Below are 24,568 nucleotides of genomic sequence, written 5' to 3' on the forward strand. Positions count from 1 at the left end.
CTTTTCTACGTTCCACAAATTTCCGACTTTTGTGCTTACAATAATAGTTTTGAACTTGCTGCGGAACTATTTGATTGCTCCTATTCCCCATATTTGTTAAAGATATTGATTGATGGGCATTAAAAACCGAAACATTTTAGTATGATAAAATATCACTGATAAATGCAAACAGTTCGCATAGCACTGAGAAGTGATTTATGTATCTCGCGGATTATATTAAGCGAACAAAAGCTAAACATAATAAATAGGTTTGCTGTGAAAACGCTTTTGAATATTTCATTACATGCTGAAAACCACAAATATCAATACCAGCGAGATGAACATAATATTGATAATGTGTTTGTAAGTTTCTATTATAAAGTATGTACAGTGGGAGCATTTCGAGTAATTACAGCGCAATCAAAATGTGATATTTTAAATCGTTGAAGATAACTGCCTTGTCATATGTTCCGCATAATTCTTAACTCTGATCAAAGCTTGTGATCGATACAGTTGAGAACTAATCGAACATTACACTACATGCTTAGCTGACTCATTGACATTTTGCATTGACATGCCTCAATTAGCATATTTCTTAAAAACGAAAACATATTCTAGCTTAAGTGTACTGATTTTCTTTCTGTCATTGGTAAAAGCATGTGATTTGACTGACATTGGAATAAATTTATTTTATTAAGAGGGTGTCGCTTATTTGAAACAAGATATATGGACACTTCGCCCCAATCGGAATTTGCAACATATAATATATCGCATGTTCACAAATTGGATCGGATCGAACTGTTACAGCGTCTGGAATTGCATGAGATGAACATTTCGATACAGTCACGTGATCAACTATTTCTTTGGTTTATACCTAAAACAGCGAAAACAACATAAACCAATAAAAGGATGAGTTTATGTAGCTAAATTGGTCTAAAGCTCAAAGCGTTCATATAGTAGCGAATGCTCGGTGAGATAGGAACTCTATTAATTCCCTGCTTTAATGGATACTCTGCTATGATGTGGTTAATTATTAATTACAATCAACAACTACTGGGGGTTAGCGCAGGTTTTAATGCCATCGAAGAGAGAGAAGTGCGTTGGAATTCGGAGAGAGTAGATTGGACAGTTTTTCTCTAAATTAGGAATTATGCCCTGAACTTCCGGAATCGGTTTATTTAGTAGAGTAGTTTAAATGTGATTTTATTTGTAATTGATGAACGTTGTATATTTTATGTGTAAACAATGTAATTCTATGGGAAAACTTATTGTTAAAACATTTCCTGTTATTTTGGAGTTAAAATGGAATATTTATTCTTGTAATGCCAAAATTGTCGGTGATTGTTTGCCTTGACAAGGAGACCTCGTGAACTAGGAGAGACATGCTCGAGCATGACGGCACGAACAAACCAGTTTACCTCGCCTCCCAGGAAGCCGACTCGCTCTCGGATGATCTCCCAGGCGAGGAGACACCAGTCATTTCACCCGCCGAAACCCTGCCAGCCAAAAATGATTCTCAGTACTCTGAGGATGAAGACCGAATAGTCCTAAATGTAGGCGGTGTCCGGCACGAGACACATTTGACAACGCTGAGAAAAATAGAGCACACACGGTTGTCACGCCTTGCTGAGCAGCACGAGTTCTCGGACAGTCAAAAAGAAGTATACTTCTTTGACAGGCATCCTGCGGTTTTCAACTCTATAATAGACTTCTATAGAAGTGGTAAGTTATGTTTTGATATTTAATACACTGTTTTATCAACTATTTATACCATTGCGGTCTATCAATTTGTCATTAATATTCCCATAACATGAATAATTTTCATTTTACTGCGCTGCTGAGCTGATCAAAAACAAGTATTTATATTTGATAAATGACATTCTAGAAAAATTGGAAATCAGTAGAATTACATATAAAAACTTCATTATTGTTCAGCATAACGCTGAATAATTTATCATTAAAAACTTCACTGTATATAACTGATTCTTTTTAGAAAATATTGAAAGTATAGCTATTTCATTTTCGTAGTTATGTAACTTTTTAAACGAATTTATTGACAGATAATTTGTTCAAGGTTTGGATCACTAGATACACGAATGTAGATATGATGATTTGATATATACTCACAAACACATGAATGTATATATAATACATAAGTGCCATTTCTTTGCAATGAGGTCGACAATAGATTTTAAAAAGAACCGCTATATGTACTGTGAAATTAAGGCTTTAATTTTTACCCCTAGCCAGGATTTTGAACGTCAATTTTACTGCTTTTCTAGTACAATGATAAAACTTAATACAATTTAAAGTAAATACTTCTGTACCAGTATGGTATATAAATAAGCGGCCTTCATGTTGTCAAACGAAGCTTACATTCGCCAGCAATGTTAGAAAATCTCATTGTCAGGCATCCTATTGTTAAGCTTATTCCCCCCCAGCAATTTTCAAAAACAACTTGAATGCCTTTTGTTTGTAATGTCAATGTGATCCTATATCCATGTAGCCTTTTTAACTTTCCATTCAAGCTACGCTTTATCCTAACAAAGTTTTAAATGTTACAATTAAAACGAGTAATCGACTATGTGATCTCATTATTGGATTGTCGTTTATTGCCACAGATATTGAATATATCCACATGAGTCTTCATAAAGTGTATTGAAATAGAGTTTGTTTTTAAATGCTATCAATTTAATGTATTGACTTTGTTTTAAAAATCGTTTACGTGATTCGGATGAAAGGTATAGGAGTTCAAGCAACGGTGAAATTCAATCATATCATTTGAACTTTACCATTAAAATAGAAAGCAGCGTTTCTAGTACATGTACTTGTTGTAGTTCTAAACCACGGTGAAACAAAGACTCCTGAGACCTTGTATTTATTTTTGGCTAAAGTAAGGCCGGTTTTTGTGAACAAAACAGTTGTATTCCAAATATTTGATTATTATTGTTATAGAAATGCGTGTAATTCGTGCAAACAGTTTTGATAAAGATGTTCTCCTGAAAATAGTCAGCTTCTATTGGGATTATGTCGTGTTATTGTAACTCAGAAATGTTCAAACATTCTCTGGATCAATGCTAATTGTATGAAAGTTGAAAGAAGTCATTTAGCTGTAGAATTCTTTGTCTCGTCAAATGACAGTTAACTTCTTGTACGCTCCACAAACTTGTTTTTATTTGAAGTTGAAATATTATATATGCTATTACAAGATCAGATCGATTTACCTGCTTTCGTAAAACATATATTATTGACTTAAAGCTTTAAAAAAGAGTTTTAGTACAAGATCTGTAAAGATTTGACACTGTCTTGCTAGATACATGAGATGTTTTTTATGATGTTGAGAATAGATTTCTTTACAAAAGAATATTGTATAATCCTTGAAAGATTATCGTAATTTCTTTAGTTTAATATGTACAAGATACATGACTATTCACAGATCGACCTTAAATTATTTAAAGCAAGATTGTGTCACAAAACGTTTGACGTCTTCTGTTATGTAGATGTCTTTATGAAGACTCGCATCAAACTTGAATTTAAATCAAAACTACAATGAAATAATCTATACAATAATAATTGTATGATTTTCAGCGTCAATACAGTTATTATAGGCCTTTGCTAGACACACACACACAAACATGTATATGTAGAATGAAAACTGTTTCATAAAATTTCGTAAGACTTTACATGATCTTTATATATATGTATAACAAAGAAATGATTTTGGGTGAAAAAGTGTTGTCGCCGATCAAGCTTTTAGTTTCCTGCCCATGAATATAAATTGATATGAAAAAACTTTAGTTTTGGTAAATGATTTTGTTTGTATTTTTTTTTTCTTGTTCATTTTACAAAATTTCAAGCAATTACATAAAATAAATTTGATACCATTTTCACTAACAGAAAAAGGTTGAAATTTTTTTAAAAAGTGAGAACATTTTCTTTTGCTTAAAATGTTTCTTTTATCAAATTCAAAGATCATGGAAAGTCTATATGAAAACAATAGCAAATGTCCTCAAGTATGACCGCCGTAATGGGCACTATAAGCAACACAAAATTTGACAACATAGGTCAGTAATATGCATTTAAGGACATCCGCTTGCAAAATTAAAAAAAAAATTTACCGTACGGTTTACGAGTTACTAAAGCTTGAACACCGGAAGGGTTCATTTTCAGAAATTAAGAAACTTAATAATCTATAATATCATCCTTATGAAAAATGGTTTCCTATTATTGTTAAGAAATAAATTATAGGATTCAACTAACAAATCACCCAAGCAAAAATATTGTTTCTACTCAAAATGTTCGAAATATTTATAAAACTGTTACACAAGCATACCTATTTTAAAGACTTGTTTAACCATTTTCGTACTTTGAGAACATTATTCAAAATACCCCTAAATTGTACTAAAATGAAGGGCTTGCCTAAATTTACTGAAAGGTATATTAGTTGATCTTGTCAAATATCAAATACTTTTACCGTATAATTTTGATTTTAATAGACTTTTGAAGAGGAAAAAAGACTCTTCTCGGGATGGACCCACGACGATCTGTTTCAATGCAGTTGACAGTAATTATGATTTCAAAGCGATTGTATTATTTGTTGTTTTGTTTTACAATAATTATTATGATACTAATTTAATTTAAAATAAAAAATGCAACTAATCAAGATTACTGTTCCTTCGATGCAATCCTTTTTCAACGTCACATTTATTTATTTATCTATTTTTTGTCAGAAAAAAATTCCATTTTTCAAAAAGTTAATCAAAATACAAAATTAATATCCCAACTGTTCGACTATTAGAAAAAAAGATAAATAAATGTTTTAAAAAGTCTACGTTTGTCTAACATTAGTTGTTGGGTTTTTTTCTGAAGAAAATTAATATTCCGTAAATCTGTCTTAAAATATTTTAGGAACAAAAATACATTTGTGATTGCTCTGACAATTTGTTAATTTTTTTCTGATGAAACAGAAATTAATTGGTTCTTTTTTTGTTTTGTTTTTTTTTTTTGTTTTTTTTTTTTTTTTTGTACCGTTTAAATTTGGAATATTGAGGAAAAAAGAGATATAGACAGTTAATTGGCTTATTCTAAAAGGTTATTACTTCTAGTCGTAAATACGAAACCTTTCCCTGTTAGACCTAAAGTCGATTAGTTTTTGTCACTAATATAGAGCCAGGTCGGTCTTCATGTCAGTACAGTCTAAACAGACCGTCGGCTGCTAAACTGGTATACTTTATATTGAAATCCCTTAAACTTTTAATGGAGTGTTCCAAACTCAAAGCTTGGCAAGTCCGTTATACACTATCAGCAAGTTATAAGTTTTACTGCTTATAACTCGGAATTACATTTTCAGTACAGAAGAAACATTTTTATAAATTCATGTATACAGAAGAGAGAAAACAATGCTAATAATTCCCCGTAGATACCTGAAACGCTGTATTGCAACTGTATGAAAGTACTAAGACCCACTTATTAGGTGATATAAAAATGAGGATAATATGTTTATGGTTTATGCATATATCAAGGCAGAACTGCAGTGCACCTTTGCAAGGTTTATGCATATTTGAAACCTATTGTGTAACAATGGTATTAAGCTTGAAGCAAGTGACAAACTGGTTTGTTGTCGGCGGAACCAGTTATATTTAGCGTTCTGGCAGTAAGAGAACAGTTTATCGTGCATATTTTAAAACTATTTATACTGTCTGTGTGCCTGTAGATATTGCTATAAAGTGATAAGTCTCTATAAGAGATAATATGCCAACAGGGAGTTAAAGGTTTTTATGTGTAGACTAAACACCATGAATGGTTTAATGAAATATGCATGTTTAATCACCTACAGTTATAGAGCAATCATCATTGGCTTGCAGTATGATATACAATCATTATGCTTTATGAACCTTTTACAGACAATAGGATTATTATTAAATTTTGTGGATTAATCCCATGCATTGGAAACCGGAATATCATAAACACATTCATTTTTCAAATGTAATAAACACGAATACTGTTACATATAATTGGTATGAGTCCTGTAAACGTTTACCATATTATTTGTTTTTATTCAACATGTATTTCTTATATTATAATATCAAGATTAAAAGCGAAAAGAAATTCTGGCAATTTTTAATCTGATCGGTTTGCAATGAAATTTTCCTACATGAATGACATCTTTACATGTACATAGTCTGTTACAATAAAAGAACATTATTTGGTATCTCTGAGAAGATTACTGTAAGAATATGATGTCAGTGATCAATACGATAAACACACAGATCAGTCTTATTTACATAGTCATTTTCATATTTGTAGCAGAAGTTAGCTCTACAGAAGAAATTATGATTACTTATCATTATAACTGACCATCACGGAGTATAGAGTCATTATGTACTGACTGGAATAAAGACCTATTTGATGTAAAATTCTAAACACTACATGTAATTTTATCAGAATATGACGGATATTAAATCTAAGTAAACACTTCCAATACTTTATCAACGTAAACTCACTAAAATAGTCTATAATCATATTCTATTGTAATCACCGATATATGAAGCTTTTAAACACATAAACGCTGAATTTGTATAATGGACTTGTTCTGCATAGAATTTAGAACAGCCCATTCAAAGTGTAAAGGATTTTGATATCAAAATACAAAACAAAAACAAAACAAAAACAAATATGAGGTATCAACATTATAGAGCCACGGTCGGACAAACTAGCCTGTACTTGTGGCAAACACTCTCAATATCAATAGGTTATGAGTTAAAGGTTAACCATTACCACGTTGAATATCTTTAATAGATTTGTACATTTTTCAACTTTGGCAAAAGCAATCATCATTTTAGGAAAATTTCAAAATATTCACTGCTCGATATTTCGAGCATCGCAGACTGATCAAATGGCACGGATGCGCCGGCTGAACTTTGTATGAGTAAAATCAGTTGCCGCCGAATAGGCTAAGGATTGAATGGAGTGTATAATATTTGAACAATGTATTTTAAGGACAATAGAGCATATGAAATTTCCAAAATATGGCGTTTAGCCATCAGGAGCTGATGTTATTTTTTTTTAAAAATAGGCCGTTGTTTATTTTACAACACCATTTATCTAAGTATTTACTTTATGTATAGTTTTACCCAAACAATGCCCTTTTCCTTCAATTAAATGTGTACTTTTAAAACAAATAATATGACAGAATGTTTGAGTTCAGTTTTTGTCATTTAGTCAGGGTCTTTCAAATAGAAATTCTGATTTAGTTTGAAATAATATAGGCTGAATTTTATCGTAATATTTTTTTTTTAATCTATTCCACAAACACCGTGTATATCTAGTAACGAAGGAATGGACAAATCAATGGTCGTAAGCAAATAAACCAATATTTGTCATAGTATATTAAACAGTATATTCTAAACCTCCAGGAAGGTGTTTATTATTCAAGATCATTCATGAGAATGACGACTTGACTACCATATTGAAGACGACTTTTATGTTTCCTCATTATTATAAAATAACGCATATTTCATGCTATTGTTTTTAATATTTTGCTATACCTGAGAATTTTCCAGCAAACTCGTGTCATATTATACTGAAATAAGATGCACTTTTCATAAGGTGACGCTGATGTCGTGAATGTTGCACTGAAAACAACGCTGGTTACCTCATAAAAAGTGTCTGAAACACATTTTATTTCTTCCTTTCAGTATTATGTGACACTGAAAGTCTGGTAATTAAAAGTCTCAGATATACCGAAAATCAAACAATAACGTTATATTTGCTTATATTACTTATGAAGAACGATACAACACAATTTTGTCTTCAATACAGTTGCCAGATAGTCATTCTCATGAATTATTTTTTTTAAAAAGTATGACTAAAATAAAATATAATGTCTTAGCAGCCGTATGCTTTAATTGATTTCTTTTTCATATTTGATTTTGTTCATTTATTAACCGTGTTACTCGGCCAGTGAATTGCACAGCTTCGCTGCGTTACTTTTGTACAATTCACATTCCTGCGTTACTCAATATACACGGTGCTCCACGTTGCTCTCGGATGAACTTTTTGTCCTGAAACAAAAGTTTTCATGACTGCAGTGTGTCATGAGAGATGTGTCGGTTCAAGATAATGTGGATTATAAAGGATAAATATAATTCAATAGCCTACGGGAAACATGTGTTTCACTACAGCTTAATAATATTATTAATTTATAAATATTTTAAGAACAACTGAGTTGCATCACACCACGAGGTTGGACGTATTATGAATCATTAATGGCCATAGTCACGAGTACGAATAAACCACACCGTTCAACAATCCTGACATCACTATAAATACATTGAGAGAAAATGATATATTTATCTACAAAAAAAAGTTACAAACCATCTTTAGCTTGTTAGTTGTCACAAAAGAAAGAAACAAACAAACAAAGAAACCCCCCGAAAAATTTACGAAAATCTTAAATTATCTTTCATTAACATTCTATACTGCTCCTGTGGAACAGATGTATGGTAGGAAAATATTGATATTCATTAATATTTTCTACATATCAAGATGACGTTAGGTATTGCTTTTGACTAAAATTTCTATGTATGTCTTGAAATAAATTAAATACATAAGGTTTTATAATTTTTACATTAAAAAGGTCTGTTATTTTTTTCACTTCCACCTACACAGTGCACGTTTGAGAACGAACATCGAATTTGATATCAGTGATTCATAGAAAATGTTGAAAAATTGGAAACAAAAACTTTGTGTGCAAATTTGATATTCAAATCGGAATACCAGTAATTGTAAATTCATTTTTTTGCTTACAAAGGATGTTCTTTTGAAGAAGAGCTCACGCTTGTAAAAGATAATCACTTGAATACGCTTAAATGTATTCCAGCAGACATTTTTATATGCAAATATTAGGAAAGAAATCAGTCAGGTCAACAGATGATTAAATAGAGTTTCTATGTTTCCTCTATACACACCTCATTGATATTCTATCTTAAGTAGACTAGATGCAAGATCAAGGATATTTCTTATTGTAAATGCAAGAAATAACTTTATCAGTTTGAGTTGTGATATTGTATATATAATGATGTATGCATTTATTGTTACCAAATACGATATCATTTATGTACACATTTTCTCTGTCAAAGAAAATGTAAATGTGTGTAAACATGTGTGGTTGAATCATATTCAAGAGATATAAAACTATTATAATGATTATGTTGTAAAATATCAGTAAATGTTGCAATGTCGTCGTATAATATTTTACCATGTCTGTGTATCTTGGATACAACAATTTCCCCACATAACTTACAGAAGATCAAATGTTCTCCCCAGTTTCTTGCCCGTGATAGAAATAGTGCAAGAAGGAGCATCTGCGTAACTTTCGCTTCAAAGTCACCATATGACCTGAATGAAGGATGTTTAAATTTTCACGTAAACCGAGCCTTTAATAGTTTTGTCGTTTTTGCTGATTTCAATACTTCCGAGGGATTCCCTCTTTTCCAGGTTTTTTAACAGTCCTGATGTGACTTAAAATCAAACAATCTTTGACAGTTTCCAAAGTTTTGTTCATATGCCATATAAATGAAACTCCTCACGCTTCATTTGCTCTAGGCAATTAGTATATTTATAGTGAATGGATGTCAAAATCCTACTTTGTTTAAATTTTGCTACCTTTATGACACATTACTGAATGTTCATCGCTACTTTTTTAGATGTTTAACATCTGATTTGTTTAAATCCATTTCCAAAAAATTTAAAAACACATGTTTGACCTTTGTTAATAATTAAAAAAAACAGTGATTTCTAAGTCATAATGTGAACATTGTAAGATAAAATGATACAAGCCAAGTATAAGTAATTACTTATATGCACTATGCTGGACATAATTTGTTTTATCTTTAAAATATTCTTATACAAACATTGGAAAATATTTTTTTATATTTTTGATTATATTAAATAGTAGCGAGTTTTGTTAAGACAAAAAATAATGGATTTTTCAAGTAAGAATAAATAAATGCATAGGTTTTACTGCCACATTTTCGTAATAGTTTAGAAGAACATAGAACAAATTATGACGGTTTGATAAAGACTCACCTAAATGGAGATGTCGCATTAAAGTGAATACTGAAATAGTAAACGTTCATATTGTGTCTTTGCTAGGACTGTTGTCATTTCATATTAGCAATTTTCCAACAGAACGCCAATTTGGACATTAACTTTGACAGAACGTTTGACGACGATGCCCGCTCGGTGACACTATGACTCTCATAGGAAACACAAAATATAAAACATTTTAACATGTCACGGATGAATATCTATAAAATCTGAGGTTGAGCTTCATATAAAATCTAATATCATACGTCTAGTGCGACTTGATTTGAATGTGCTTCCACCGAACCAATTTCGAACTTTTATGAAATAGCAACAAAAAAATATTAATCATATTAAAAATCTACCAACAGTGCGAGGGTGAAATTAATATTAGCCGATATTTACTTTCCAATATTGCTGAAGCAGCAATCCAGGTATTTTTAAACTGTTATTACTTTTTTTCTTAGTTCATCATGCCTACAGTTTTCATCACTGATGAATTTCAATACTTATTTTGTTGCGTTGTTGATTATATAAGAATGTGAATTTACAATATATCACCCTCAACTTATTTTCAGCGACAGACGCCCATGGGATAGCTTCATCATCCCTATTTTAGGAGTTTAACAAATAATATGCAAATGTTTTGGAACTATATCTGCAGAAAAAATAATTAAATTTCTGTCCTATCGATTGCTTGGTCTCTGTGATATATTAATCCGCTTTATTTCTATTTAGCATATACAGAAAATGGCGCCTTGTTGAATTTATTATGTTCATTTTTCAACTGTTAGTTTTGTATAATACTTCCTTGGGTTCTGCAAAAAAAATCATGATAATTCAATTTATGAAAAACATACAAATAATTGATTTTCTAGTTGTGTTTTAACGATGGGTGTTTGAGGTGCTGAGCTTAAAGTTAAAAAACCACAAATTCATGCACTAAAACTGCGCGCACAAGCATACATTAATACATGAGAAGAAAACATGCATTAACGGATAAAATCACGCAATCATGCGCCATTGCATTGTTGCACGTTTTTAAATAATCGTGACTCAGGGCTCTGTGTAAAAATAGCTTTCTGACGGCCAAGGTGAAAGCATAATTGCCAAATGACATCGCAGTTGCACGTGAAAACCATGTCGAAATCAGTTAAACAGATATCGGTTTGCAGAACGTATACGTTTATGCAAGAAGTGCCCTCGGTCTTATTAAATCCCTAATCCTTTGGGCTCAGTCTTTAAATGCATCATCGTGCTTCTGCAGATGTTAATGTACAAAAAGGCGTATTAACTCTCTAAAATATGATCACAACCACAACATTTGCAACTTAGTAAAACGTCATGCCTCTTAAAGTATCAACTACGCTATGCAATACAAATTAAGATTCCGTTTTATTTGAAAATCATTAGGTCATAAAATTTCCCACGAGATTAACAAATGTGTGGCCTAAAATGAATGGTATACATTACAGGCATTATTGAATTATTACAGTGACGTTCGGTTTGGCATTTACTGTTCTCATGTCTTCAAATTAAATTACGTATGACAAGAAGTTTCCATCATTACAAATTTGTAGGAAATGGTATTGTTTCAACGGTAATAATTAGCGGCAGTATAGAAACATGAAACGATAAATGTCATAAAATTTCAGCAAACAGTAACTATGAAGTTCAAATATCATTCTTGTATTTTCAACTCAATTATCAGTGTTAATATTAATTATATATTGATAAATTACACAGAAGCGTTTGTTTAATTGCTAGGTATACTTGTACGATATGCATATTAATAAGAATGCATGCTAATATTGATAAATGAGTATACTTTCAATATAATATAGGTTCTATGGCCCGGTAAAAAACATAGCTGCAAGGCGAGGACTTTCTTTCTTGCATTATGTACGGCCATTATAACCTGTCGAAATAATCTTTATATCAGACTTAAAATGAAGCAGAAATATTTTTATGAAAAATATTTCCTAAATTGACTGCAGGCATATAAACTTCACAAAAGTACAGTTTTATAAACTGTTTTAAAATGTATTCAAGATAAATATACGTGAAAAGTGCCCACATATGTGCTAAGTGTCAATGAATCATTATGGGGATACGTCGTAAAAGAGAAATGAAAAAATATCTGCCCACATAGTTTGTCAAAATTCCCAGTGGTTCAATACGAAACATCAGTGTTTTAAATACACCGTTTATATTAAATAAATTTCAAGTTATGATATGTCAGTCCTGGAAGACAAATCCATGTCGGCATTTTATGAATAATACATAGCCTTTTCCCATTTTATTTTCACAACGTTGACTTGCACTTTGTTTTACGATTCCCCCTCCAAATAAATATGGCAGTTACGTCTCCGATCAAAATAATAATCTAAGATACAGACGCTCGATATTGACTGCCCGGTCTAAAATACTAGATCAAAGGAGCCGATATTTGCTTCGATTGGTAAACTAATTAATTAAGTATCTGAGTCTGTTTCCTGTGCCAAGATGGGACGTAAAACTAACTAAATTACATGTATTTAGAAACATTGTTGGCAGGACTAGCTCAACATTGATGCTCTGTTTTAAAACCTTAATAGTCCTGTTATGTTATCTATGACAGCATTTTCTACGGTTTTTAATTAAGTTTCTTTGACTTATATGTACATTGATGCCTCTGATAGCTAAAAACAAAATTTAACATTTCTTGCTAACATGCATTTGTTCTTATCTGACAAAATCATTTGTCGGTGTCGGTCAGACGACATTGTACAATCTCTCGCTCAACATACACAATTATGAACTACATAATAATGCAACTGGTTTATCCATATATGATATTTTAAGTGACAATGCAAGTGTTTTATCCATATGTGAGGTTTTGAGTGACACTACAGTGGTTTTATTCATATGTGAGGTTTTGAGTGAAAATGCAATTGTTTTATTCATATGTGAGGTTTTGGGTGATAATGGAATAGTTTTATCCATATGTGAGATTTTTATCCATATGTGAGATTTTGTGGTACAATACAATGGTTGTATCCATATGTAAGGTTTTGAGAGACACTACAATGATTTCATTAATATGTGAGGTTGTGTGAGAAATGCAATGGTTTTATCCATAAGATAGATTATGAATGATAATACAATTAGTTTATCCATAAATGATATTTTGTGTGACAATGCAAGTGTTTTATCCATATGTGAGATTTTGAGGTTCAATACAATGGTTGTATCCATATGTAAGGTTTTGAGTGACAATACAATGACTTTATTCATATGTGTGAGGTTTTAAGTGACAATGCAATGGCTTTATTTATATGTGAGGTTTTGAGGTTTTATCCATATGTGGTGTTGTGAGTGACAATGCAATGTCTTTATCCATATGTGAAAGTGTCAGTGAAAATGCAATGGTTTTATCCATTTGTGAGTAAACATATTTGACTGCAGTTTATTGATATTCACAGCATTTGGATAAATGCAGCATATAATATATTGAGTATTTACCAGTGATACATATATAAACACAGAATCAAAGTATGCTGGGATATATAGGAAAGTGGTTATTTTCATAATGCCCTTTGAAACAGTCAGAATGTGTGACATCAGTATTACATTTGATTATATTGCTTTTGGAATATTAGAACGTGACTAGGATAGACGTAATCATATCATGTCAGCGAATACAACGCCTGTAACCCTGCCATCTCTCCTACAATGCTTGAAATATTCCAGACACATGCATTCAATTTAGGAAATAGGAAACATGTAAAATATTAATTGAAATGAGCATATGGCACGTGGGAATATGTATTTTTCCGACATTTTTGCAGTTTCTGAATAAATCGATGCAATATCATGTTGATAGAGTGAGCAATTGACCTAGTTACGCAATGAAATATTCAATCCATTTGTGTGTTAATTAGTTTCAATGACTTACTGTTGTTACCTTACTGAATGATTATATGAAAAAATATTGCTTCAATTAATATTTAATTATTGTATATGATTTATAGATAAATCAGATATTGAATCTAAAGTTAATGTGTCGGTAATGTTTAATCTGTGTTGCAACTGCAAAAGACTATCCAATTTGCTCTAAATTTTTGTTGTTGACCACATCGGTTGCCCAATCTTGATAAACCTTAAGATCCTTAACCGACAGGTAATTTATTGTATTTCTTGCAGCAAAAAGCAGCAATCATTCTACATGAATTTAGGCAAGAAATAATACAAACTTTAACGCCAGCATTTTGCAAGATATTATACAAACTAACACTCCAGTCTTTCTGTAAGCAAGATATAAAAACAAACTAAAACGCCAGTTTTTATGTAAGCAAGATATAATGCAAACTAAAACGCCAATATTTGGTAGGAAAGATATAATAAACTAAAACGCCATGGTTTTGTACTAAAAAAAATAATACGCAATAAAGTATATATAATACAAGCTAATAATGCATTTTTTAAGCCAGTATTTTGTAAGAAAGATATACGAGGGCCATCCAGCAATATATGAGAGTTGCTAAATTACGTAAAAAAACTACAAGTGTTACTCACAAAATCTCTTCATAGTCTATAGTGCTATGGGGGACTTTCATCTTTTTGGTAGATCCCGAACCCCCACACCACTGAAATTATTAAACAAACAAATTAGTAAGAAATCACCCATTTTTGTAAACGAGAAATGATACAAACGTAAACCCATTTTTGTAAGCAAGAATTTTATACAAACTAAAAGCCAGTGTTTTGTAAGCAAGAATATTTATACACTATACTGCAAAGCCATTTTTTGTACGCTTGAAACAATACAAACTATCTTGACATTGTTTTGTATGCAGGTATAATTCAAACTTAAACACCTATGCTTTGTAAGCAAGAAATAATACAAACTAAAACTCAAGTGTTTGTTTTGTTACAAAATAAAAGTAAAATACCATAACAATACTTCAACCTAAATTGCTAGTGTTTTGTAGACAACGAATAGTACACACCAAACAGGTTCTGTTTGTAATCAAAAAATAAAACAGACTATAATACAAATTTAACTGTTATTGTTTGATAAGTCAAAATAATTAAAACTAAAATGTGCGTGTTTTGTAAAAAGGAAAAATACATACTTAACTGTCATTGTTTTGTAAATAAGAATAATTCAAACTAAAACGCATGTATTTATAAGCAAGAAATTATAAAGACTAAAATATCAGTGTTTTGTAAAGAAGAAATTATACAAACTAATTGTCATTGTGAATCAAACTTAAACACCAATGTTTTGTAAGCAAGAAATAAAGTTTTTTGTTAATACTACATAAAAGTAAAATACCACTGTTGTGTTAGCAAGTAATAATACAATCTAAATTGCTAGTGTTTTGTAGACAAGAAGTAGTACACACTAAAAAGGTACTGTTTGTTAGCGACTAAACTGCTGTTTTTTATGTATATAAATGTTTCTGATAAATAATAGACTGCCCTTGTAGAATATGACCAATCCACTACCACTGAATAATTCTCTCATCAGAAATATATGTTTTCTTCTTACAGAGGCAATATATATTTTATAAATTGATATCTGGTTCTTTTACCTTATAACAATTTAATCACTTTAATGAACAATTTTCCCTGAGATAAGATGATGCTTGTTTACACTATATTGGCTTCCTCGTCAATAAAAATTATATAATCAGTGCCTGAAACATATTTATGATCTGTGTCTAAATCACGATTTTGCTGATGTTAGCATTTTCTTTTGTTAACGTCATTTTATTCCAATTTGACAAATAGATTGATACTTGTTGATGAATACGAGAAAACCGGTCATCTTAAGTCATGTTTTATTATTTTCAATGTATTATTTTCAATGGCTTATTTCGGGATCAAATAACAAAAAAGCATAAGCATATATCTTTTATTCCAAGAGAATGTTGTTCAAAATTGGTAAATGAGTATATTAATTATGTAACTGGGTATGACTATATTTGATATGTCGGCCACGTAACCTCTGACTAGAGGATTTCGAATTAATTTGTCTCCCAAATAAGCACTATGTTATATAACTACGCATTTTTATGTTGATAGTATTTGATTATGTCATTTATAAAGAAGTGTTCGAAAAAACACAGCATAAAATTTAGTATTATCACCGATAAAAATGATATGTTTTGAATCATTGGCGATTACAATGATATCAAGAATGATGTTCAAGAATTTTTGCTTAGTATCGGATTAAAAAAAAAATAATTTGTTTTCTGTTTCTCTGTTATTATAATGTGTTAATGCTTTTACGTACAATCTCGTATGATTTTCTCCAACTTTGTAAAGTAGTTATTGCCAGAAATACATTAAACCAGTTTTGTTACAGATTTATTTAACTGTTAACGTTATCACAAAACTCAGATAATTTCTTATTTTGTTGTCATTAAGTTATTAGATTACAAGGATTGGCAGCACTTAAAGCATGGGCTGACTGTGTCCAGGCCATCCTCATGTAATGGAAGGTCACGAGTTTTTTCTATTAGTAGAAAACGATTTATGTCGATTGATCCTGACAGGATTAAAAGCATCATTCTTTATTCAGCACCATAAATGTACACAAGTTTCTCTTTGAGGAATTCAAGAAAAGGATCTTGGCATAAAGGACGTCACTGCATTTTTCTTACTTTTCTCTGCTTTTTTGCTATCCTAGAGATAGGGAAAAAATAAAATTGCGTTATCAAAATCGCATAATGATATGCTTGTTTTAAAAAGTTTTCTACCGATATGCTGACCACTAAACAAATAGATAAATCAAAAGATAGAAATATTTATTTCTTTTGTGATCAGTTTATGTACATTAAATAGTTATGGTAGATTTTGATCTTCAGATTAAAATATTTAAGTGTTTTGTGTTAAAATTTGTTATAAAACCACCTGTAAAGTTTTACCACTGCCGCACGACAGCAATGTTTTTTATCAACTTATTAATGTCATTTTAATTGCTTATCTTGTCGCTTACAAGTAATATTTTAGCGTTTGTTGTTTCTTTCCATCTTTGTAGAATAAAGTCTTGTATGATTAGTATACTACTGAAAGAAATAGAACAGATATGATAAAACCGGAGAGCGAACGAGATTGTTTTACAAAGGTTATTTGAGCTGTGTAAGTACTCTTAGGGTTATTTAAGCTTTACTCGTATATTAATTAACTATATATGAGACGATTGCTGAGTAATTTCCCTCGTCTATTTCATCGTGTTTGTCGGACGTTGTCGTAGGACAAAACTTATTTGTAGATGACTTCCCATGCCTCGGGAGATGTTGTGATATTTCAGCAACATAAAGCAGAACAGAATATTTTCATGCTAAGCATGTGTTGATATTTACGAAGGGTTCGAATGTTAAATGCAATTTATAGTTTTACAATAACAGGTTCACACAATAACAACTTTTTGTGTTTAGGGATCCTTTTTGATTTTCCATTTCTAAAGATCACTTTATCACTAGATTTCATGTAACGTAGATTAATAGGCAGTCAATTAGTGTAATATATATAACCAATTTATATTTTAGTTTATTTACTGTAGATTATCGTATTTCTGTAATCTTCCTTCGTTATGATATCATATAAGAAATAGTGAACGGCAACTAGAAACTATAGAAAAGCACTTAAATCCCTGCAAAACAAATTTACTTGCCATAACAAACTTTGTTGTATATTATGGTAATAGTCGAGTCGTGCTGTGGTTTAAAGAGGTGACAATGTAGTCAAGGAATCAATAACCCAAAATAAACCCAAAAACACGATAGGATGGCGGTACCATGTGTTCTTTTTTATTTTTTTCAAAGTCGATTAAAACAAATTAAGTTTTTTAAATATGTCTCTTCTCTGCCATGTTTTACCATGTGATCTGATGAAAAATATTGAATTTAAATAGAACAGTCGTGCGGTAGTGGTAATTAAGAAGATTATCTGTCAGACGACAATAATTTTACACCATATGTCGCATCTGCTTAATTAAATTAATAATTAATTTCTATACAGGATGATACAAATTTCCCCTTTAATGGCATAACAATACTCGCATTGTAGTGAGCTGTTCTATTTTTTGTTTCCTGTTGTTGTTTTTTTTTTGTTGTCGTCTCTTTCATGAAAATATAAGAAAAGCTAGAACCAGACCTCATACATGTTCAAGTGATCGATATTCTAATCAAATGTTTCTATGCAGCAACGTGTTCGGTGAAAATGAAAAAATATATATATATATAACCATTTGGGACAGTCATCCACCGCCAACAATCAAGTTGGTTGGATAACACGCTAGTGTAAACTAGTTTTAAGTAAAATGCCATCAGCTAAATTTCCTACAAGAATCATTGCTTTACAATTCTGATAATTCAACCGCAATAAGCTGATTGTTTTATAAATGACTGATACATTAAGAACAAGCATGGTTCGTACCAAGAAAGCTACGTATAGTGTATTCTAATTATTCTAATATGTCGTTTAAGTTATGTAATAAAATGTCTGCTGAAGTAGGCATTGTCTCCGCATCAAGAGACGCACTATCTTACTTCAGGTTATTTGGTTTTATGGTTAGATTCTAAAATCAGATTAATTTCGATTTTTGTACACACACAAACGCTATGAATAATGCAGTTTTAAGTCTCTATGATTTAGAATATTGTATAGAAAGTTTATCGGACAAGATGTGCTTTATCGGCGGAAAATCCTGTTTTGAATGATCGTTCCTTCTATTTTAGCCATACACAGTCCAATTGTAATGTCGGTAATGAATATTTTAATGTTAACTGTTTCTGCTATCAACAAATATGCCAGTTGTATTCATCATGGATTATACACTCTATAAAATGTCATCAAAGATAGTGGTTGAATTCACGATTGATCGTACACTTGTCACAGTTTCAACAAAGACGACGGTTGCACGTTTATTTCTATTTCTTAGCTAAATTAATACAAGACAAGAACACAACTGACGCATTCTTCTTATTTAGAAAATGGAAACAACATGCAGATGAGAGGAATTATTGCCTACCATTAGAAATACCCTCATGTGTAGTAAAGACATTATGGCACCATACCAGATTCGTACTCACGTTTTATTGATAAAATTACCCGAGAGATCATGATATCCTTGGAAGACAATGAATTTTCTTCTCGTTGTTCATATAGAACTGCAGAATAATAAGAAATTGAAGCATTAGCATTGATTATCGATGGACGTTGAATTTCAACAGAAATAAACAGAAATGAACAATTCTCAATGTTAAAATATTCGATGTAAAATATATCTTTATCTAATAAAGATTCGTTGAGTATAGAACATACATATTATCAGTAGAAAAAAAAATAATATCAAACAAAAGCAACGATGCAAAACACAAGTCTATATCCAACAAAATAGTTATTCATGATTTTAGATCATGCCTTTTTAACAAAACAAGAAAGAAGACTGCCAACAAAAACTGATAAAAATTAAAAGTAAAACATACTTATGGCCAATGAAATACAATATTCCCATATCCAACAAACAATCGTAAAATAGATGATAAGTTTGCCTTACAGAAATTCATGAAGTAGAAAGTACATATGGCTAACATATGGCTAACAATTAAAACTCTAATTCTAACTCTAAAATTCACAAAGTAGAACATTTCTAAGAATAACAACATTGTTTACCCGAGACAATAATTTCATATTTTCAAATGGGAAAAGTATTATGGAATTGCTTTTCGTTTTTTGTTTTTTTTTTCATGTTTTAAATGCAAGTCAAACGGTATACGACTTATGGACCTTTCATTTAAGATGTTGCCCTTGGATGACGTCATTGGGGGTTACTGTGAGCATTGCCGATACAATTAAGTACATTAATAAGGGGATATACTTAAGGATCTTAATCCTAACTCTCGTAAGATGGGCAGATTGAAATTGCAAAAATGTTGTGTAATGGGATAATATTACATGGAAAGGATGGTCAAATGAATATTTACTATAATAAGGTCAACGATTTATTTCAATACTAGATCATACGGTTGGGTAACTGATCATGGTTACTATCTTTGTTTGATTCTTAAATTGTCACACCGTGTTTTTCCAGGCAGTTAAATCGTACTAACTTGCTAATACACAGTTCCCAAGTATTCTGTAGTTTCGAAACACGACTGCGTAATAATGAATTGCCAGATACTGGTTGAATAAATATTATTTTGATTTAAGCATTACTGAAACAAATAAAAACAATAATACGTTTAATACGTATAAATATATGTAATTTCAAAAAAAAATGTAAAAGCTTAAAAGTAACAATTATTTTGAATGTACATGTATATACTATGTGTCTGCAAAAAGGCACTCTCAAAAATAATACACCACGTCATTTGAATGCACTACATACGAGTACTATATGAAAGCTGATAAAGTGATATTTGATATTTTTATTTAATTCATCTGATATAAAAAATCCTTAAAAAACAACAACAACAACAACAACAAAAGGTGAAAACGTACACAGAAATTCGTTATTAACTGAATTATAATTTACATATTTGACTAGAGAGAGAGTGCATTACATTTCACAAGTTGGACACACCACGTGGTCTTGACGTCATTAAAGGCAACACGTGAAGCAGATAATTGTAAACGAAGTTTTCGATTCGAGCTTCAATTTTTTTAATTTTTGATAGGTTTGAACAAGATAAGGCAGTGGCAATTTATTTTGTGTGTGTTTTCAAGATATGTTATTGGTTTATACAGCAACAAATAGTTTTAGCTCGAAAACAGGCCAAATACATTAACTGTAACAATTTTGAGATTGCACCACGTCAAGCAAATACTATCAACATACTTGGCCCGTTTTTGTTCTTTAACGATCTATTGCTGCACAATAATATAAATTAGTTTAAAATGTTCACAACATTTTGCCTTCGAATCTGCATTATTTGATTCCAATAGGTCAAAAAGAACTTATCCTTGTTTGAAAATTTGTTTACGGTTTCCCCTATATGATGACGTCAATAAATTGTAAATGATGAATGGACAGAAAAATTGATTATTTAAACCACATTGTCATTTCATAATTTATTTAAGTTTTAATAAAATAAGCACTTTCAAATGTGGAAAATATCACATGGATATTACACGAGTTGTTTTATACATGTATTTGCATAATATAAAGATGATCTTTGTGGTTTTGAAATGACAATATTTTTTGATATACTGTCAATATACCGGTATAAATTAAATCATGCTATTAGTGGTAACCACCTAGAGCGGACACGTTATTCATAATAATAGTGTACAAGAGGCTTTAAAGTAATACGTTTATCATAATAACAATATGACCAGAATTCTTGTTTAAGTACTTACATGAAAGTTTGCAGTTTTGTTGCATGCTAAACACGTTACTTAGGTGTTAATAATAGATTGCAGTAAATGTGGCTATATTTATAGAATATATATATTTGGATACAATACTGAATACTTCTAATATCCGATTTAAAAATAAAACTGCTTATTTGTATAATAATGACACACTAGATTTAATAACATGCACGATTTACTTCCTAACCCTAGATTCATGACAAGTTCAGCAATATGTACTAGTAATAAAGGTTATGAAAGTATGTCGAGGTTCTAGAATATATGAAACATGATTTATTAATATAAATGACCAGTAATGTGAATATATACTTGTAGTTATATTGCATAAATCATGTAAACTTTAATCATATAGAAATAAAGTTTATATATTTGGTAAGAAAACTTAAATATTGAATCACAGATTTGAAACTTTGTTTTGTTGCCATGACTACCATATACAAATACATCCAGGTTAGATTGTTATCCTCTGTTATATGACAGATTAAACACAGAAGTGTGTGTATTACTCATGTAGGTGAATGCGGAATAATCTATGTCTTGCATTTTCACTTACCTATCGATCATCGGTGCATCAATAATTCATAGTCATATCAGATTTATTACTGAGAGATCAATGGCTTTATTAACACATAGAGACGCACTACAACACGTTACATATATTCATAAAAAATAACGGAATCCGTAAAAAATGCCCAAAAAGACAAAAATGAAATGTTTCAGGCTCGGTTTAATTGAGCCTGTTCGATGACGAGACTTGAAAGTGCAAGTTACCGTCCACGCCCTCTAGCACCGGCTTAAGCAGAATTCAATATTAACTCATGAAAATGGTCATTTATTTATTTAGAAAGATCCTCAGATGTGTTCATACGGCGGTCATCACGATACTACTTTATCATTTTTATTAAAATAATTGAAGATTTTTCTACTGTTAAAATATGTCATAATTTGGACTGCATTTGAATTCTTAGCACTGCAACTTCCTTATTTGAGTTAATATAATGCACACTGTATTTTTATCCTACATGTTAGTCGGTTGTATGTTAATTTGTTGGTTATATTTTGTGGGGACTCCTGTATTATATAGTAATTTTGAATATATACATGTGGGGAAAGTGTATTATATGAGTACTGTACGCAATTAGTATTTCTTTTTTATTGCCATAAAAGATAAACGTCCATGTATTTCACACATTGATATTGCACTGAAGCAGCAGTATGTTATATGAAGAAAGTTATTTGTACCTGCCTTTAGTTTTTCAAACACTGAATTAAAATCCATAATGCTATAGCTCTAATGCATATTTTATGTGTTTTATTTACTATGTTAATTATTCACGACAGTCTTTTAGTCTGCTATTTCAGTCGGAAATGATTTTATTTGGATTACACAGAATGTTCATTAGAACCACCCACGCATGTTAACTTCTAAAGCTTTTGACTAAGATAGGATTATTATAGCTTTATTCACGTATTAAAACCCTACAGTTTTCATTATGTATTTATATTCATGTACATTTATCTATACGAAATAATATTTAATTAGGTAATTTATACTGAAGAATAACAGTTCCTAATATACCATAATGAATGAATTTACAATGCTCATTTTGTAATAGAAAGAGCACCGAAACACGAGGCTATCTGATTTGTACGAGGGGGCGTAGCCCCCGAGTATTAATCAGATTGCCGAGTGTTTTGGTGTTCTTTCTCTTTTGTATCATAGTCAAACATAAAAGCACGTTCCCTGTTGTCACAATATGAAACCCCGGCAAAAATGAACCAATGAACGAACATCTGAATATGACATTTCTGTCGCTTTCCCTTTCTCTGCCGTCACAATATGTAAACCCCAGCAAAAATGAGCCAATCAATGGGCATGCTCTGGAGTGCGGGTAACTAATACCCGCACTCCAGTTAACGCACTGTGCATGTATATGTATACGATTTAACCCTGACACATTTTCAACAGAAAGGTCTCCAAACTATGATACAAATATGATTTATAAAATACTTCATAGAACAATTATCGTGGTGTAATAAATAAACCGGGCATTAAATATAACTAAATTTGTTTAGTTTTCTTTTTAAAAATAGCATTAAGACACTACTTTTCTGCCGAATGACATCATTTACTGTATCTTTTTTAAATACATTGCCATTTTTATAAATGATAAAAACAATATTCTAAACGAAAAAGAGAAATAATATTAGAAACGGAAAGAGCATTCCTAGTTACTATAGTGGGCATATGCTTTTAGCTAAAATGTCATCAGAGACATTATTTCTCGTATTAAGTAGAATAATGCCTCCAATGTTTCATTATATAACTTTCCTGTTGAATAATTCACTGACATCTCCAATCGAATATCATCCACTTGCCGGAACGCTACAGTGGCATGCAGTGTATTTTCTTTTATTACACTTTTGCGCAATATTGTAACAACATAAAAAGACGGTTATTGATCACCGACGCGAACATGCAAACATTGTTCGCATGTAAGACATTCATAAACAAGCAATACTTGACTTCTAATATTGATTTTGTGTCTGGAATATTCCATTTCATTTATACATCAAGTATTAATTGGATATAAACCCTCGAAAATGCATATTCGTCTGTCAAAATTTCACAGTACTTATATGTCCCTACCCTCAGGGGAAGTAAATTGCTTTTACTGGAATAATATAAAGATCTATTTCTTTCATTTCTTTTGTCGTCCTTAACCATCCTTTTAAAGTTAATTACTAGCTTATATTACAGTAGATGGACAAAAGGTTAAAAAAACATTTACGACTACAGGTGCTTCAAAGGGATTCTGGACTCAAACTGGAGAATGAATTATAAGTGGTAATACAAATATCAGTAACACATGTATATGATTGTCCATCTTAATAAGTGTTTGCACAGCAATTAATATTTTACTACTTTATTTTGTCTTATTTACCAGCATTTCAACGCGACATCGATTATATCCTTCCGCAAGTGTGTTTTTAATTCTTCTTTTTTTCAAATTCTACTGCTATAGTAACGTAATAGTATGACGTCATTTTAGTTGTAGCTTATTTGCAATTTGATTGATTTATAAATGCGTAATTAAAAATAAAACACGAAAAATGGTAAAAGATACGAGGA

General features: G+C 30.9%; 1 protein-coding gene across 2 annotated transcripts in view; it reads left to right on the top strand.

Annotated features, from left to right (window-relative positions):
• The first annotated feature begins 381 nt into the window (after nucleotides 1-381).
• LOC132750239 (potassium voltage-gated channel protein Shaw-like) overlaps nucleotides 382-24,568 on the top strand; it is a 101,410-nt gene continuing 77,223 nt past the window's right edge. The window contains exon 1 of one of the 2 annotated variants that reach the window (XM_060740183.1): nucleotides 382-1,701. In XM_060740183.1, the coding sequence (XP_060596166.1) occupies nucleotides 1,362-1,701 (340 nt within the window). In that variant the 5' untranslated portion in view covers nucleotides 382-1,361. The remainder of the gene's footprint in view (nucleotides 1,702-24,568) is intronic. The other variant, XM_060740182.1, reaches the window with a different exon arrangement.

This window comes from Ruditapes philippinarum, unplaced genomic scaffold (genome assembly GCF_026571515.1).
Source record: "Ruditapes philippinarum isolate M1 unplaced genomic scaffold, ASM2657151v2 ctg873_1_1_1_1, whole genome shotgun sequence".
In the NCBI taxonomy this organism is placed as follows: Eukaryota; Metazoa; Mollusca; class Bivalvia; order Venerida; family Veneridae; genus Ruditapes; species Ruditapes philippinarum.